Genomic DNA, 15,808 nt, shown 5'->3' on the forward strand with positions numbered 1-15,808 from the left:
TTATTAAATGATAACTGAGGGCTTTTGTTTTATTCTTGTCATTCAATCTGTGAGATAGAGGGAGTGCTCTGCATCGCAGGTGCCGGCTCATGGTGCTGCCTATTAAAACATGAACATTCATAACCACTGAGCAGAAGCGGCAGGCCTGTGTTTTCTGCATTGTTTTCCTTCCTGGTAAAGTAACTCTTCCATTTCTGTTAACCTTCAACACTCTAGAGCCATAAAGAAGATTCTAGCAAGAGCTCGGCAGCTGGTTGACTCCAAAAAGGAAGATGGCTTCACTGCCCTGCACCTTGCTGCTCTCAATAATCACAAAGAAGTGGCAGAAATTCTCATCAAAGAGGTAAGAAATGAAACAAACTCACCACCAACAAAAACTCCCATCTGTCCCACTCCCAAACCCCCACATTTCCTAACCATATTGAGTTAATGCTGGGACTCACAGGAATGTCTTTGTCTCTTTGAAGAACTGGCATTGTTTGCCAGACTTTGAAGAACAGGGGTTGGCATTCCTGGGGGTATTTTCCTTTGGCAGTAGAGGAGAAGGGTATCTTGCAGACTAGAACAAAGTGTGTTGGAACTGGAGCTTGCTGGGAAATGTTCAGTGAAGTTATGGGTATGAAGGGAAAAGACTTCAGAATAGCTGGTAACCTGCTGATAAAGGAGTGTGTAGATCTGTGTTCAGAACCTTCCCTATCTCATAGGTACGGGTCAGAGCTCAGTTTCCCTCACTCCAGGTGTACACTGAAGTTCCCCAGCTACTGGTTGTTCTATGGTGGGTTTCTCACTCTTCATTTTCATGAAGGAATATCTGAAGGCACATATTTCATTTGAATGAAGAACAAAATATTTTGACATGTTTACTCCAGGTTATTTAACTTCCTTCAGTCTTAAGTAAGTGCTAGACCTGCCCCTGGGTAAGCAGCATTCTTTAGCAATGAAAATGACAAACTGAAGGATGGCAATCTAACTGGCGTTTTGCTGGTGATTTTTGTGGAGTCAGAGCTAGTCTCTGTCTCTGCTTTCAGGTGATAGTGGCAATGAAGTTGACAACTATGTGTCAGCACTCCTGGGTTTTGTTTCTTCTCAGTGGTTTGTTGCCTCAGTTTCTCCATCTTTACAAGTGGATCCAAACCACTACAGCAAGGCTTTAATGAATTTACAAATGAGTGCTGTAGAGGAGTGATGTCTGTGAGTGCTAACTACCTAGTACTATGATTGCTTTATTTCTGGCACAATCACTGCATTAGCATCGCCATATCTTTCAAGGCTTTTTGTCTCTAACGCTTGCTGCTGCCTTCCCCTGCAGGTTTGCCAGAGGGGCAGAACGATTCAGATTTGAACAGGTTTTTCTCCTCTTTGCTTTGAAGAGGGGAAATCAAAATGCAACAAGCAGCAAAGAATCAATATTGCTTTAGAGGAGCTAGTCCATGACTGTTTACTTGGAGTAGTTCCAGGATTTGTTTGTGTCAGGGAAGTGATGAGTTGTCATATCCAAGTCATCACCAGGAAAGTGTTATCTGTGTGTCGGTTGGGCACTTGGCTTCCGATCTTCCCTTTCTTGATATTTGAGGTGTGTGGGCCATATGGCTAAGATACAGAGGGATGGATGACGTTGCTTTCTTGGAGATCTCTATACTGCTGTTGTGACGAAGATGGACTTGAGGTTTGGGGCCTCAACCAGCACCAGAGCTGCAGTACTCTTCTTCAGCCAAACTCAGCAGCAACAACTCACTCTGTGTGATACAATTCTTCTCTTCAAGGGTCGCTGTGATGTCAACCTCAAGAACAACCGCAACCAGACACCGCTGCACCTGGCTGTCATCCAGGGACATGTAGGGATGGTGCAACTGCTAGTCAGCGAAGGCAGTGATGTCAATGCTGAAGATGAGGATGGGGACACAGCCATGCACATTGCCTTGGAACGGCAGCAGCTAATGTCCATCATGATGGAGAAGCGTGAAGGGGAGATGGGGTTGTTCCTCCTTTCCAAGGTGAGCTGGGAATAGGAGAAATTCCAGCACCAAGGGCAGGAAAATGCTTGCTGTTAGAATGACAGCAGATAGTGCGATCTGAAGGGGCAAAGGAAGTCAGGGAAAATTATGTAAAGCCAGTCCAGATGGGGAGCATGGAAACAAACCTTCTTGCTTGTGGGAAAGCAAGAATAGATCCTCTGAGGCCTCTGAGGGTATGCTTGAATTTATAGCATGAAACTTCACATAGTCAGACAACAATTCATACTGTCTCCCCCAATATTTTTATTAGCATTGTGTGCTTCTTTCTTGACATAGGAAAGGTCATGAATCCAGTTGCAGAGCCAAGAGTCCTGGGTTTAATTCATGCCCCAGAACCACAGCAATTCATTTCTGTCTGATGGCATGGAAAATATGAGGATAGCTAACCACAAACACCCCAGTTATCTGCAGATGTAGAGCAGAATGTGAGAGGTGAGATATATCAGGCTGAAGGATAAAGGCTATGTTGTTGCAAAGCCTGAACTGGATTTCACTATGTTGCTCTGTATTCGTGGATGTATAAGGCCTTTCAGGAAAGGTCTTTGATCTAGAAATGATATGCCAAGCACTGGAAGCTTAGTCTGGCTTTTTGGCAAAGATAATAAATTAGCCCTTCAAAGTGTTCTGCCATCCATGTAAATACCAACATGTACATGCACCAGATTTGCAGTGCAAACCAAGAGTGCAAATACTGGTTATACTTTATGGATGGAGTGAGAACAATTCGACTCTAGGAATAATTCAGTGCACTGGGAAATCCGGCATAGATTTTTTTATTGTAATTTGAAACGATCACAATAAATGAAACTGACATTCTGAAGGGCTGCATGCTGTGTGCCAAACCACATATTTCTCCTTTCTACCTGTTGGGGCTTGAAAGAGCCTAGTGCATTGCTCTTCTTCCATTCTGCTCATTACCAGGCTACCAGTGTTGATAGCATGAGTTGGTGGCTCAAGTGCATGGCTAACGATGCTCTGGCCTCAGGTCCTCAGGCTTGTTGAGCCACTGACATTCCACAGAGACATCCCACAGCAGTTCAGCAATCGCTTCTTTCTTTTGAATTTCTCTGCCTGCAAATTCGAGCAGAAGGGTCAGCAGCAAGGGTGGGTTTTATCACCTCACTGAAAGTCTGCATAACAGCTTTGCTAGCTGTTGGGTCTTAGCTTGTACTACAGAAAACTGATAGCTAGTCCTGGATGCAGAAAGTCTTAAAGCAACAGGAGGGATCCGTGCATGTCATTCCCAATACTATTTACAGTAATGTATCTAGATGCTGTAGACTTCTTCGCATCTAATTTTACTTGCCCTGATCTACATGCCCTGGTCTTTTAAGTCAGTGGAAGATGTTTATTGATTTCAAATTAGTTTGGATAACGTCCACACAAACTTAGCTTTTTAAATAGCTGTCACTTAGGGCTCCATACACCAGCTGTTCATCAATTGGTATGTACTGTGGTGTCTTCAGTATACTTCCTTTTCACTACCTGAAGAAGTGAATGCCCATTACTATGATCAGTAATGATTAGCACCAGCTAGGACCAGTCTTATGCACTCTTGTTACCGGAATGCAAGATTTGAATCTGCTGTTTACGTGCTGAAGGATCTTCTTGTGTTTTCAAAAAAGAATGCTAAATTGCACTTTCAGATTGTAAGTACAAGGATTAAGACTTTGTTTAGAACTTGACACAGATCAAAGCCGCATAACAGAAACTTTTTCTGTTAACAGAGACTGTTTCTCAACATCTTTTAGCTGCAGGCTTCTGGCTTTCTTGGAAATGTAGAGCTGAATGTTGGAACTGCAATTGCATGTTACTTAGCACAAGAAGGAGCAGATATTAATTATGCAAACCATCGGGGAAAGTGTCCTTTAGACCTCATTACAGATGGAAGGATTGTCCAGATCGTCAAAGACTTCTCACAGAAATTCAGGTAAACTACGTCCTCTGGAAACTAGCTACAGTATACTTCCTTACAAAATGCAGAGTGATCCCACAGCACTGCGGTGTCCCTGCATGCAGCTGTTGTTCCAGGAGGGATGAAGGATCTTTGAAACATTTTGGATGTCAGTCTGAGCACCTCCTGTTTCATCTGGAGCTGGTTGCTGACCCTGTGTTTCTGGAGGGGTTATTTAAGGGTACATACTACCATTTAAAAGAGTTGGGAAAAGCAGATTAATACTGCTTGGTGCAAACTCGGCCTTTTGACATAGAGAACCCTGAGGCAGTCTGAGAAGGCTGGCCACTGAAGCCAAGAGCAACTTCTCTCTTGCAGAGTAATTCTGGGCTCTGTTTTACTTTCATTGGATTCTGCAGTTACAGATCTTTAAAGTCTAAACAGAGAGGAAGTGCAACAAAAGAGTGGGCACCAGAATCCACAGAATTTACTCCAGAGCCAGATAAATGCTTGTTTTTCAACTGATAAGAGGAATAGCTGAGAAAATGCTAAAGGGAGAGCAAATCAAAGACAGCTTCATCTCAGGTTTTAAGAAACATTTGTTCCGATTTTGACTTTGCCAATGCAAAAGGAGAGTTCTGTTTGATCTGAGGGCACAGACCCACAGTCATGTTACTGCTGGAGGAGGAACAGCAGCCACTGTAATTGGCCATGCTTCTGGTCCGCTGTAAATAACAGGTGAAATATGTCCCTTTAAACATCTTCCACAGGAATTTTGTCAGTGGAATATATGCTGGATTAAGTTTTTTTGCTTAAAGAATGCCAGTTCTTTCAGACTGACGTTTCTCATAACAGTGTACTGTTTCAGCTTCTGTGTTGAGGTTTGACTGGAGGATTTGGGTGTGTGGCTGCAGAGTTAAGGCAGACGCGGCAGAGTTAAGGCAGCCACTGCAGACCAAGTGCTGGGTGCTAGATCATAGGCCTAAGTATACCATGGTGTGCCTCAAAAAGCACCCCTTCGCAATACTCCTGGTGGGCCAGGGATTTCTTGGCAGTACTGAAGATGTTTGCTAGTAAATGACCATCCTTGTCCCTTCCATTCAATCATTAATCGTTCTTGCAGTTTAGGTAGTAGGTCTAGCTAGCAGATGACCGTCTGGTAGGAAGAGTAATGGATGGATTGCATGCTGAGGGCTTTGGATTTGAGGCCCATAATGCCAGGATAGAAGTCTGAATCCGAGCCTGTATTATGTAAGAGGCAAACTCACAGATAACCACTCCAGGCACTTTTCAGGAACATGCAAATACGGAGGATCCTTAGGGCTGCACTTTTTTAATAGCTCCTAAAAGCTGACTCCTCCCAGCAGATGATTGTACTGTCAATACCTTACTGTTGCCCTCCAAAAGAGCAGTTTCAACTTGTGTAAATATTAGTCATCCCTGCTCTTTCCCTTTCTTTTTAGATAGATCCAGTCAGAATTCCGGCCACTAGAGGCTGAGTTGGTCCCACTAGGGCAGTGAAGGTTCACAAGTTTATGTCACCTGAGCATCTGCTGCTCTGTCTCCATGTGGAGTGTTTGCCAGACCATGTCAGTACCATGTCATCTGGTTGCTGAAGGAGGACCTGGAGTATGTGGCTCAAATTTTATTACATGTTCATGGTTGCAGGGAACAGCAGGTTTCTTCAGACAGCTCAGCCATCACCTGCAGCCTTCGCCGTGTGCACACCACCCCCAACACAATGACCAACCTTAGTGTCTCGAGTGTGGCAGTCCCCACAGAGTGCCTGGTCTGCTCAGAGCTGGCCTTGCTCATCCATTTCTTCCCATGCCAGCACAGTATTGTGTGTGAAGGTAAGTCCATTCTGGTTTTTTCTTCCTTTTTTTGTAATTTTTCTTTCCTGTTCCACCACGTAGCTTCCCTAGCTGGACTTTCATAAATCAAGCTCTGTTTAGACACAAAGCTATGGTGCTGTTTGTGTCCTGAAACAACCCCAGCATGATTTCAGCACCACCATGTTAGATAAGATGTCCAAAGCTATCTCTGAAAAGCAGAGTGTTCTGACCACCTGCTGACTGGGACCCCAGGCAGCTTTGCTTGTGCTCCTGGATGCCCTGGATAATTCAGAAGGAAGGCCAGATGTTTCAGTTCTAGCTGGCAGTGCTTTATCTGTCAAAAACCTCCTGAGAAGGATTTCCCTCTTCTCTGGCTTTAGTTACTGGTTGCATTTCAACTGTTTAAATGGCAGCCTGCTCAACCATGTCAGCAAGTTTGTTATCTCGCAAGGCACTCACAATCTGACCACAGGGAATTTGGTAAGGACTGTGTGCCAGAGCTGCATCCTTTTCCCTTAGAGCAAAGGGCTGTTTTGATCCACAGTGCAGCAGTTCCAGTAGCACAGAGCATTGAGGACTTAAAGGTGTTGTGTTTGCTGCTGGTGTAAGAAAGACTAAACCAGGAGACTAGGATGTAGCTCAAAAAGAAGGTAGTGTCCTCATTTCCATGCGGAAACAATCTCTTAATCATCCAGGGAGGTCTCAGGTTGTTCAAAGTTGATGTTCTTGAGTCTGTCATCTTCCTCTTGATTCTGGCATCAGTGGGCTTAATTGTAATCTCTTCTTGTATCATTCATGGTAGAGTGTTCCAGGAGAATGAAGAAGTGCATCAAATGTCAAGTGACGATAACCAAAAAACTGAAACAAGGTATGTTTGCTGTTCCTGTGTTAAGTGCTGTGGGAAGGGTCCTGCACAGCGTTAGTTTAAGCAGCATCAATGATTTTCGGTGAAATAAGCATAAGAAAGGAGCTGATTTTTTTTTTTTTTTTTTTTTTTTTTGGTGGTGGTTTGGGGTTTTTTTTGGGGTGTGCGTGTGCCCATTGCATTGGCCACCTTAAGAGAATCTACCTTTTCGTCTCTAAGCTGTCATGGGCCAAGCTCAATCTGCATAGACAGGACAGTTAAGGAAGCTTGTCCTGTGCCTGGCTTATTTTGTGTATTGAAGGCAAATATCAGGTTCTCCATGTGTCAGTCTAACTGTTTTCACAGGCAGTGATTTAACAGTGAAAATTTGTGAGAAAGGAAAAATTGCGTCTTGTGAAAGCCTTGCTTCTCCCTTGGCTGAAATTACAGTGCCTATGCAGAGCATTAGCCAGCTATCCAGGAATCATTGAGCTGGATTGTTTTGATAAAGCTCTTTAGCCCAGTTTCAAACAGACTGTCTTCTGTCCACATTACTCAGTGTCCAGAATAGGCAATGTTATGCATGTCAGTAAGCCAGTAGCAGGTCTGCACTTGCCTTAGAATTAATGCAGGTTGCCCACCAAAGCTTTTTCCATAGCGGTTGTGAGAGTTGATGTCTTTCTAGCTGAGATCACTCTTAGGGCAAGTGCACATGAAAATGAATTCTGTGTCCTGCTACTCATGGCTTAGCGTTGTGGACTCCTTTGTTGGAGTCAGGCTATAGTCTTGTGACTTGATGCCTGGACAAAAGCATAGGGGAACCAAGAATCTGTCACGTGGCATTGGACATACACAGCTGACAAAGACAGAAATCCTCTTTGGAACTCCATAATGCAAAAAATAGCAAGCTTACCTGACATTAGGCAGGAGCATTTCTCTTTGCTCTGCAGACTGGCAACAAAATAGTGATGATAATTCCAAATGAGTCATTTGCATGCAGATTTCCGCTGGAGGAGGAACATCAAGGTCTCTCGAGAGTATCAGCAGGACTTCCCTATCGGTGATGTCTTCAGTGGTTGCCTTTAGCAAGCTCCCCATCCCCAAACTTGCTTCACCTTTATGGATTTGAAATCACTTCTTGCACCACTGAAGTGCAACTAATTCCAGAATGTTGGGGAAAGGGACATCTATACTGAAGTGTAAAGCTACCTAATCAAAGATTGAGGAGCAGAAGATGAACAGTGACTGTATTAAGCTGAACCCAGGAGGAGTCTATTTACCTAAGCTGGCAGTTGTCCAGGATTTGGGGCTCTTTCATTTCACAGAGTTGACCAAATGACTCTATTTGTGTAGCTTCAGGTATGCAAAAGTCGACGTAAGTGACATCAAATGATTTCTTCTTGTTTTACCATGTCTGTCCGAAAGACTTAACCAGAAATTTGAATCCCAAATGTGAACGAGAGGTTGAGAGAACATAGTACTGATAGCACTGTAAGGATTCCCAGACTAGTATGGCAGAACATCACAACCAGCTTTGAATGTTTTTACTTGAAGGTAGCAGCAGCATATTGCAGAACAGCAAGGCAGGACACTTTAAACAACATTTTGTTTCCTTTATAAAAAAACAAACAAACTCAAACAAAAACACGCGCACACACACAAACCAGCTGAGCAACTAAATGGAGGAAAGCAACACTGGCCAGTCTGTAAAAAGCATCATCTGAGACTTTTTATTTGAGGAATCCCTGGATAAGGCTCAGTGAAGAGAGTTTAGTCTGAACTAATTGCTACTCTTGAGGGGCAGAGTCTAATGAAAGAGACACTGCATGAGGCAGAGCACACTAGTGACTAACTCTCTTCCTGCTCTCCACCCCTGCAGACAGCACCGAGGTGGAGTGCAGCCCAAGCTCTGAATCCACAGATCAGAGGAAGCTCATGGAGGAGCTGCAGAACCGCTACCGGCAGATGGAAGAGCGCATCACCTGCCCTATTTGCATCGATGACCAAATCAAACTGGTCTTCCAGTGTGGACATGGCTCTTGCCCAGACTGCAGCACAGCCCTTACTGTTTGCCCCATCTGCCGGCAGGCTATCCGGGAGAAGATTCAGATCTTTGTCTAAGGATACGCTTGCTTCCCTTCCCATTCCCACCGCCCTCCTTTACTTCCTTTTTGTTTGCATTTAGATGAGAAGCGCTAGTCAGGCTGATGTGTTTGGCTACCCGCAAAGCCATCCTGAAAGAGAGAGAAGCAAATAACTGATGTGACTTGGGTGGAGGTGGAGGGGAGGCCCCTCTACTTACAGTGTCATAAGGCCAAGGAGCGGTGCTTGAGGGCAGGCAGCCCCCTCACCCTGTGCTGCTGATCCATCAGAAAGACCTGAAGTAAAGAACACTGAGCTGTCTACTGAAGGCAGAAGAGACTTTCAGACCAGAGGTGAATAGACTTCCGTATGCAGATGTTTTCAACAGCATCCGACTCCAGTGACTGCATCATGTCTAGTGCCCTGCAGTGTCAGATTTGCAGCCTTGCACTGCTCTGAAAGGAGATGCTGTAGGAGGATATACCTTATACCTTGGCAGGCAATGGTAAAGCATATGCTTGCACTTCACCTGAGAAGATACCGGAGGAGCCAGGGCGTCAGTTCTCCCAGATGCCTGTCAGTGGTAGGGAGGCAATGTCCTAACACAGCATGCTCTCTGAACTAGTACTTACGGGCTCAACAAGAACTTGGACTGACAGAGGCAAATCTGGATGGAATGAGGTCCTAAAGACAGAGCGTGTGCCTTAGAGATAAAGTAGTGAACACTGATTGGAGAAAATATGTTGTTACAACAAATATTTCTAACCTCTAAGTGACACTCTTCTTCCTTTTTTTTTTTTTTTTTGGCACAACCATGTGTTCGGAGACTCCTGAGCTTTCTATCCATAATGCCAAAGGCAGGTGTTAAATACTCCAATCAAAGTGTAAAGAAAATAAATAGTAATAATTAAGACATGAGAAAAAGGGATTTCATTTTTGTTTCTTTGTTTTGCAGAAAAACTTAACAAAATAAAATATATATTTTCCTGAGCATTAAAATGAATGTACAAACAGTAGCTGAAATATGGATCCAGCTGTATTGTGTTTTCCAACTGTCTGACTGAAGAACTATTATCCACTGAGTCCATCCTGTAAAATAACTGTTGGTGGAAGTGGCAACCTGTAGGGCCAGTGTGCCGTGTGTGTATGTATACATATGTGTTTGCGTGTGTGGTGTATATCTTTAATGACACGATTATACACAAGCATACTGTTTGTTACATATTGCAAGCAATATTTAAAACAAGCAAAAATATTGTGTTCCTCTACTATCTTTGTTCATTAGCAAAGAGGTGGCAAATCTTTTGAAGAAATTTTTACCTGCGTGGAGTATGTGGTAGTCACAGGAATATTTATTACTTCTTCATAATCCCTTGGTGTTGTGAGAAAGTCTTATGTCACAACCTCTGACTCCTAGAGATAATCTTTGTCAAAATATTCACTTGAGGCTGTTACAGTTTTCGTGGATTTTTTTGAGCCATGAAAATGGACCAGATTTAACCCCTAAATTATTTGGTTGGGTTAGATTTAACACCCAAATAACATAAAGCTGAATTTCAGAATCAGCTTTGGTAAAAATCAGAGGTGCAGATACTCACTTACTTCCTAGAAGCTCACGTTAGTGTAAATTCCTTTGGAATAAACCAGACGTTTCCCTAAAATGTTTGCTGTATTGTGGTAGGGTAGCAATAGCAAAGTACTGTGCAAAGGCTGTTTTCAAAAAGTGTAAGACTGAGCCATCTTTATAATGTAAGAGCTGCTTTAACCGCTACTTGATGCAAGTGAATTATTTTTCCAGACTATATATTACCCCAACCCCATGCTGAGTGTTTTTTGAAATACGGTTCTTTCACAAGCCTCTACATCAAATCCAAAAGCAGTTTACTAAAGGTAAAACTGATTGATACTTCATCATGTCTGTTAAATGTATGTGTGTGCTGGCATGTGGGGAAAGGGGGACAGAGGAGGCAAACTGTTCAATATCTGTTGCATTATTCTCATCTCTTACGCCTAAGGTGTCAGTTTATTCAGGAAAAAGCAACAGGGAGCATCTGCTTCATTTTTTAAAATAACTTCTTTGGATACTAAATGAAGAGAGGCTTCCAAGTGATTATTCTCCCTAAAGGAAAAAGATTGTAGGAGGACTGCAGCCTTTGACTGTTGCAGAAAATGGAGAGTTGGTTTTTATTTTTTCCCCCCTGGGAAAAGAGATTTTGTAGGGAAAGAAGAGGTCCCCTCAGTTTTTATGTTTTAATTTTTTAAAATGCAAGTTGCATTTTGAGATCTCCTGATCTTGTTTTCATATCTGAAATTCATTGTATGGCCAAATTGGAGATGGAATTTTGCACAGAATAATACACCTGCTTAAGAACTACAGAAATGGTTTGTAAACCTAGCGTTCGGGTTGGGCGTATATTCTTTCATTTCCCTGTTCCTGCTGTGATTGCTTTTGAGGAGCAAGAGTTGAGCTGTTAAGCACCATTTTGACCCTTTCATTTTCCTAGTAAGAAGAAGGGAATTGCTGCACCACAATAGAGAAGAAACAAGATGGTCAATGGAGCCACAGGAACAAGAGATAACAGAAGGCAAGCAGATGCCCCTATGTGCCAGGTATGTTTGTGGCAAGCTTTGCCCCCCGTGACAGGCTCAGCTCCATGGGAGTCTGAGGCTTTGGAGAAGTGAAGAAGGTTCTGCTCTTTTATCTTTCTTGATAAGTCTGCTTACATGGAGGGCCAGAATCAGAGAGTGACTTGTGGCTGATCGGGTGCTACGCTGGGTAAAATGGTTTGCTTTGCGTACTTCCTAGTTCATCTAGTTCATGTGTAATCTGGCCTGTGCTCTCAGCCTGCAGAATAGTTTCTTTGCTCCAATCCAGGCTTGAATCTGCAGTATGAGAAGAAAAATACACCTGTAGTAAGCAGGAAAAGAGCCAAGAGCCTGGACTGATGTTAGGAGCTGCATTAAATTTAGCCAGAGATTATAAGAGAGGAAAGGAGAGGGGGCAAGGTGGGGGAAGACGTTCCTCCACTTTCTCCTTCTGCTACCTGTTGGTATTCTTGCTGGTTATAGGAACAGCAAGGGGCTGAAGAGGGGCAAGGAGATGTCAGAGCAGTAGGCAAGACAAATATTGTCATTAGTTAATCGGTGTGGATAGCAAGTAACTTTCTGCTTGACGTTTATTACCAGTTGACCTCCCACAAATGAGACTGACAGGTCTTCTGCAAATGGGCTGGCAAGCTCCTTGTTCTCACTGGGGCTTCTGCCAGCTCCTGAAATGCAGCTCTGTACCTCACAGCAAAGTACAGCAGTGTTTTTGAAGGGGAAGGATCTTGCGGCGTCTTTCTGGTGTAAAACTTTAAATATAAGATGGCAGCTCATCTCATACTCAGAACCAGGGTTTCTAAAGCACTTCCTTTGGAAGTGTGGCCAAAATGCTGCGATTTACAGACAGCATGAGGCTGAGGGAGTAGAGAGAGGGAGATCGCTTGTTGAAAGGCAGAGTTAGGAAAAAACCTTCTCTCTCCTTTGATTACGTTCCCACTAGTCCATGCTGCTCCCAGGATTTCAGGAGGATTGGTCCATCCACAAATGGATTACAGATTATTAATATAACCCATCAAAGAGCAACAACAAAATTATCCCCACCCAGGGAAGCAATTCTTACTCCCTTATGGACATACTTAATTATCTATGTATTGAGAAAACTTTCTCCCTCATTTCATTCCCGAAATTCTACTCGCTATGTGGCCATGACTGGACTGCTGAGCTTCTGACTAGGGTCAAGATCACGTCTCTTTGGTAACACACGATCAGGCCAGTACAGGCACTTCTGTGAGCTGCAGCTCCAAATTGACCGTTAAGCAAAATATTCCGTTTTCTTTGCCAGCTGGAGCAAGCCCTTGTTTTCAGCTCGTTTGCTATTCAGCAGACCATGGATTTTTCTAGGAACATCAGCAGATGCTGATCACGAGGGGCTGCATGACAGAAAGTGGGAGAATGGTTGGGGACTAAACATTCTTATTCTCCCCCTCCCTGGGGAATGTCGCTCCCTGCTACAGCAGATACAATCCTTTTTAGTCCATGACCCACTGGAACAGTGCAAGTTTTAACTGCCTTTCCCACAGGAGCCATGCAAGAATGTTGGGTTGTTTTTTTTCCCCCAACTTGTGAGATGAAGGGCTAAATATGTAAGTGCTTTTTAAAATAAGAGCTATATGAGGATTTGCTAATTCTTTTCATATGGGCCACCAAGGAGCCAATATGTGGTAAATCACATTCAGCTGTGTGCACTCCCCCTCCCCGGCCGGTGGCCTGGATTTGGACTGGTGCCCTCGAGATGAAATGCTGATGCTCATGCCTTGAGCCATCAGACACGATCAGATGTTAGGTCCTTCTTCTTTCCCTGTCTTCCCCACCTCCATGTAGAACTCCCAGTTCACGACAGGGGAAGCTAATGGGAGCAGTTTGTTCCAGTGCTGAATCATATGTGCATAATCCACAAATAAATAAGAGGTTTCATGAGAGGTGAGGTTTTGGATAGTCAGACAGCTGCAGTTCTAGCACTAACGGTTGTTCTCTGTGTAGCACCTCTTAGCCTGTATAGGTACATGGTAATACGTTGTTCTTGCGTCGTCTTGAGGACTTGGATGAAGCGGTGCCAGTGTGCTTCCTGGCCTGCTGCGCCAGGGCTAGCTTTCCTCTTCAGTGTGGCAAATGTAGCAGAGAGAACCGTTTAGAAATAGTGCTGAAAGTAACGTTTAATGCTAGCAATGCTGAGTAAAGGGGAGGAGAGAAATGCTAAGAATAATCCATGGAAGGGAGAAAGTATTTATTTTTGAGCTAAAACTCGCCCTTGGGAACGTAGCTGTATGTTACGCATTATACGGCAGCCCCACTTTAAATATTTCAGCCGTTTAGATTGAAAAGAGCAAAGCAAGACTGAGGTGATTTAACAAGGAAAAGGTATCGTGTTGTGCGGGTGATCCAATCCTTTATATTCTCCGTAGTCTGTAGTTGACCGCTGTAGGTTTTACACAACATTCATTCCCTTCTGACAGCTGTTTAGAGCCTGCTTTTTCTTGCGACATTTATTGCATGCAGACATCTCGGGATATGCATCCCTGACTGTTTGCTTAGAAAATCCCAGCTCCCTACAAATGATATCCAGGCCCTGGTCGCTGCTGCTAACAGCATGAAGAAAAAGCAAAGTCAGTTCTGTACCCTGCCTTCCTTTCCTATTCCCCATTACACCATATGGATTCCCTCAAAGTGTAATGTGTTCCATGGCTTTTAGACACTGTGCAGAAACCAAAGCCAGGAATGTTTTTCTGTCCAAATACAGTCAGAATGACGGTTCTCGCCTGTAATCCAAACCAAATATCCACACTTGAGAACCTGAGACCTCTAAAATTCATCAGAATTCTGAAGTCAGAGCAGCAGTTCTCTGCACTTGTATAAAAGCAATCGTTCCAGGGGCTCAGGCTGCCTGCTAAAGCACGGAGAATATTTTCAGCTATTGGAAAAGACAGAGGTAAAACTTCAGACTTCTGACCAACTTCTTGCCCTTGGCACAGGGCAACACTGGCTCCCAGAAGGGAGTCTGGGGACTTGTCTGAAGCGTCTGAAAGAGGCTTAAATTCTGATAAGTGCTGTGGATTTGAGACCACTGATGGCTGCATTTGAGAGTCCTTTAAGCACAAGTATCTCTTGGGAAAGCCATGATATTCTTAACCCTGGGCAGGTAACAAGGATGAAATGTCAACAGATGTGCTCTCTGGTCCTAATAATCCTTAAAATATCTACAGAAGAGCGCTGTGCTTGAAATTTAACAACCACAGTGTTAATGAACTAAGTATAAACCTGAAATTTGGCTTTTTACCAGCAGCGGCGCTGCGGATTCTGGCCAGAGCTGTTGCACCAAAGAATCCAGATGCGCAGTGACTTTATCAGAAGCATCGTTAGCGTGCACAGCATTAAGGTCATGTGTCTCCCTTAGCTCCACAAGTTGCATCTGTAAGTTCTGAGTAGGTCAGCATAAGAGCTTTCCTCATCTGACTCTCATTGCCATAATAACTGAGGTTTGTCTTGGCCTTACTGCTGAGCTAGTTTCTGAGCAAATATTTGGCTTAAATTTTAAAAGTTTTGAAAGCATTCTGCAGCCAGTGGTTTGGAAAAGTCGAATGAACAGGCACTGAATTTCTACGTGGATGGGCACGGTGCATTCCCAGCATACGGGGGGGCGGTGAACTACCGGCTTTCCAAGAAACCCTGCTCTCACTTCTGATCCATCAAGGTGTAACCTGCTTGCTACCTTCACAGGGAAGCAGGATCCTAAAGGTCACAGAGGTCATGAATCACCTCTGCAGCTAAAGATTCCCAGTCACCCACTGCATGCGGCACACGAAGATAAATGGCTAATTTAGAGTATGGTCTCTTTCCCCATTCTGAATACTTCAATAACTCATGGAAAAAGCCTTGGCTGTGCTAACCTTTAGTAGCTGCATGAATAAGCATTTGGAAACAAGGAGGTCCTCAAGAACGTGCTTTTAGTAAAGCTCTAGATGCCGACTTTTGGGGGGGCAGGTCTGAGCCGAGATGTATTTTACAAAAACTTTTACTTTCTTTACATTGGGACAAAGGAAGTTCTTAGTTCCCTCAGGCTACGTGGTTATGTGAGTTCTCGATCTGTGCTTTAAAACTCAGGTTCACGTAGTCATCTTCAGAAACAGTAAGGCAGTAGCTGGGTGCTTGGAAGATTTTGGGTTCCTGCTCTGGAAGATTCCATGCTTGACCTCAGGCAAGTCTTTTCTCCTGCACGGTACTGTGGGTCTTAACCTGTAAGGTGCAGATAATGGCACTCCCCTACCTTCAAGGCTGATGTGAGGTTAAATGCTCTGAGAGGCTGTGAGATGCTCAGATACTTTGGCAAGAGGAGAGGGCATATGTAACGCTGCATAAGTTAAAATCTTTTTCAAACACTGCTGACTCTTACTAGCCATACAAAAGGCAGATGCACTGAATGCTGTTACGCAGTTCCACGACTGAGACTCAATGTTCTTCCAGCACTGTGTTTGCTAGCGGTATTTTTCTTTTGAGCCAGTACCGCTTTACTGGAGAAGAGCTCTTGGCTGAAGTTTTT

The 15,808-nt window shown here is 43.8% G+C and overlaps 1 protein-coding gene across 2 annotated transcripts in view; it reads left to right on the forward strand.

Annotated features, from left to right (window-relative positions):
- Nucleotides 1-9,782, forward strand: part of MIB2 (MIB E3 ubiquitin protein ligase 2) — a 51,548-nt gene extending 41,766 nt beyond the window's left edge. For both annotated transcript variants that reach the window (XM_059829946.1, XM_059829947.1), the window contains 6 exons: nt 217-343; nt 1,764-1,994; nt 3,767-3,945; nt 5,578-5,762; nt 6,547-6,612; nt 8,468-9,782. In XM_059829946.1, the coding sequence (XP_059685929.1) occupies nt 217-343; nt 1,764-1,994; nt 3,767-3,945; nt 5,578-5,762; nt 6,547-6,612; nt 8,468-8,709 (1,030 nt within the window). In that variant the 3' untranslated portion in view covers nt 8,710-9,782. The remainder of the gene's footprint in view (nt 1-216; nt 344-1,763; nt 1,995-3,766; nt 3,946-5,577; nt 5,763-6,546; nt 6,613-8,467) is intronic.
- Nucleotides 9,783-15,808: the final 6,026 nt, after the last annotated feature.

The sequence above is a fragment of the Gavia stellata genome, chromosome 27, assembly GCF_030936135.1.
Source record: "Gavia stellata isolate bGavSte3 chromosome 27, bGavSte3.hap2, whole genome shotgun sequence".
Classification (NCBI taxonomy): Eukaryota; Metazoa; Chordata; class Aves; order Gaviiformes; family Gaviidae; genus Gavia; species Gavia stellata.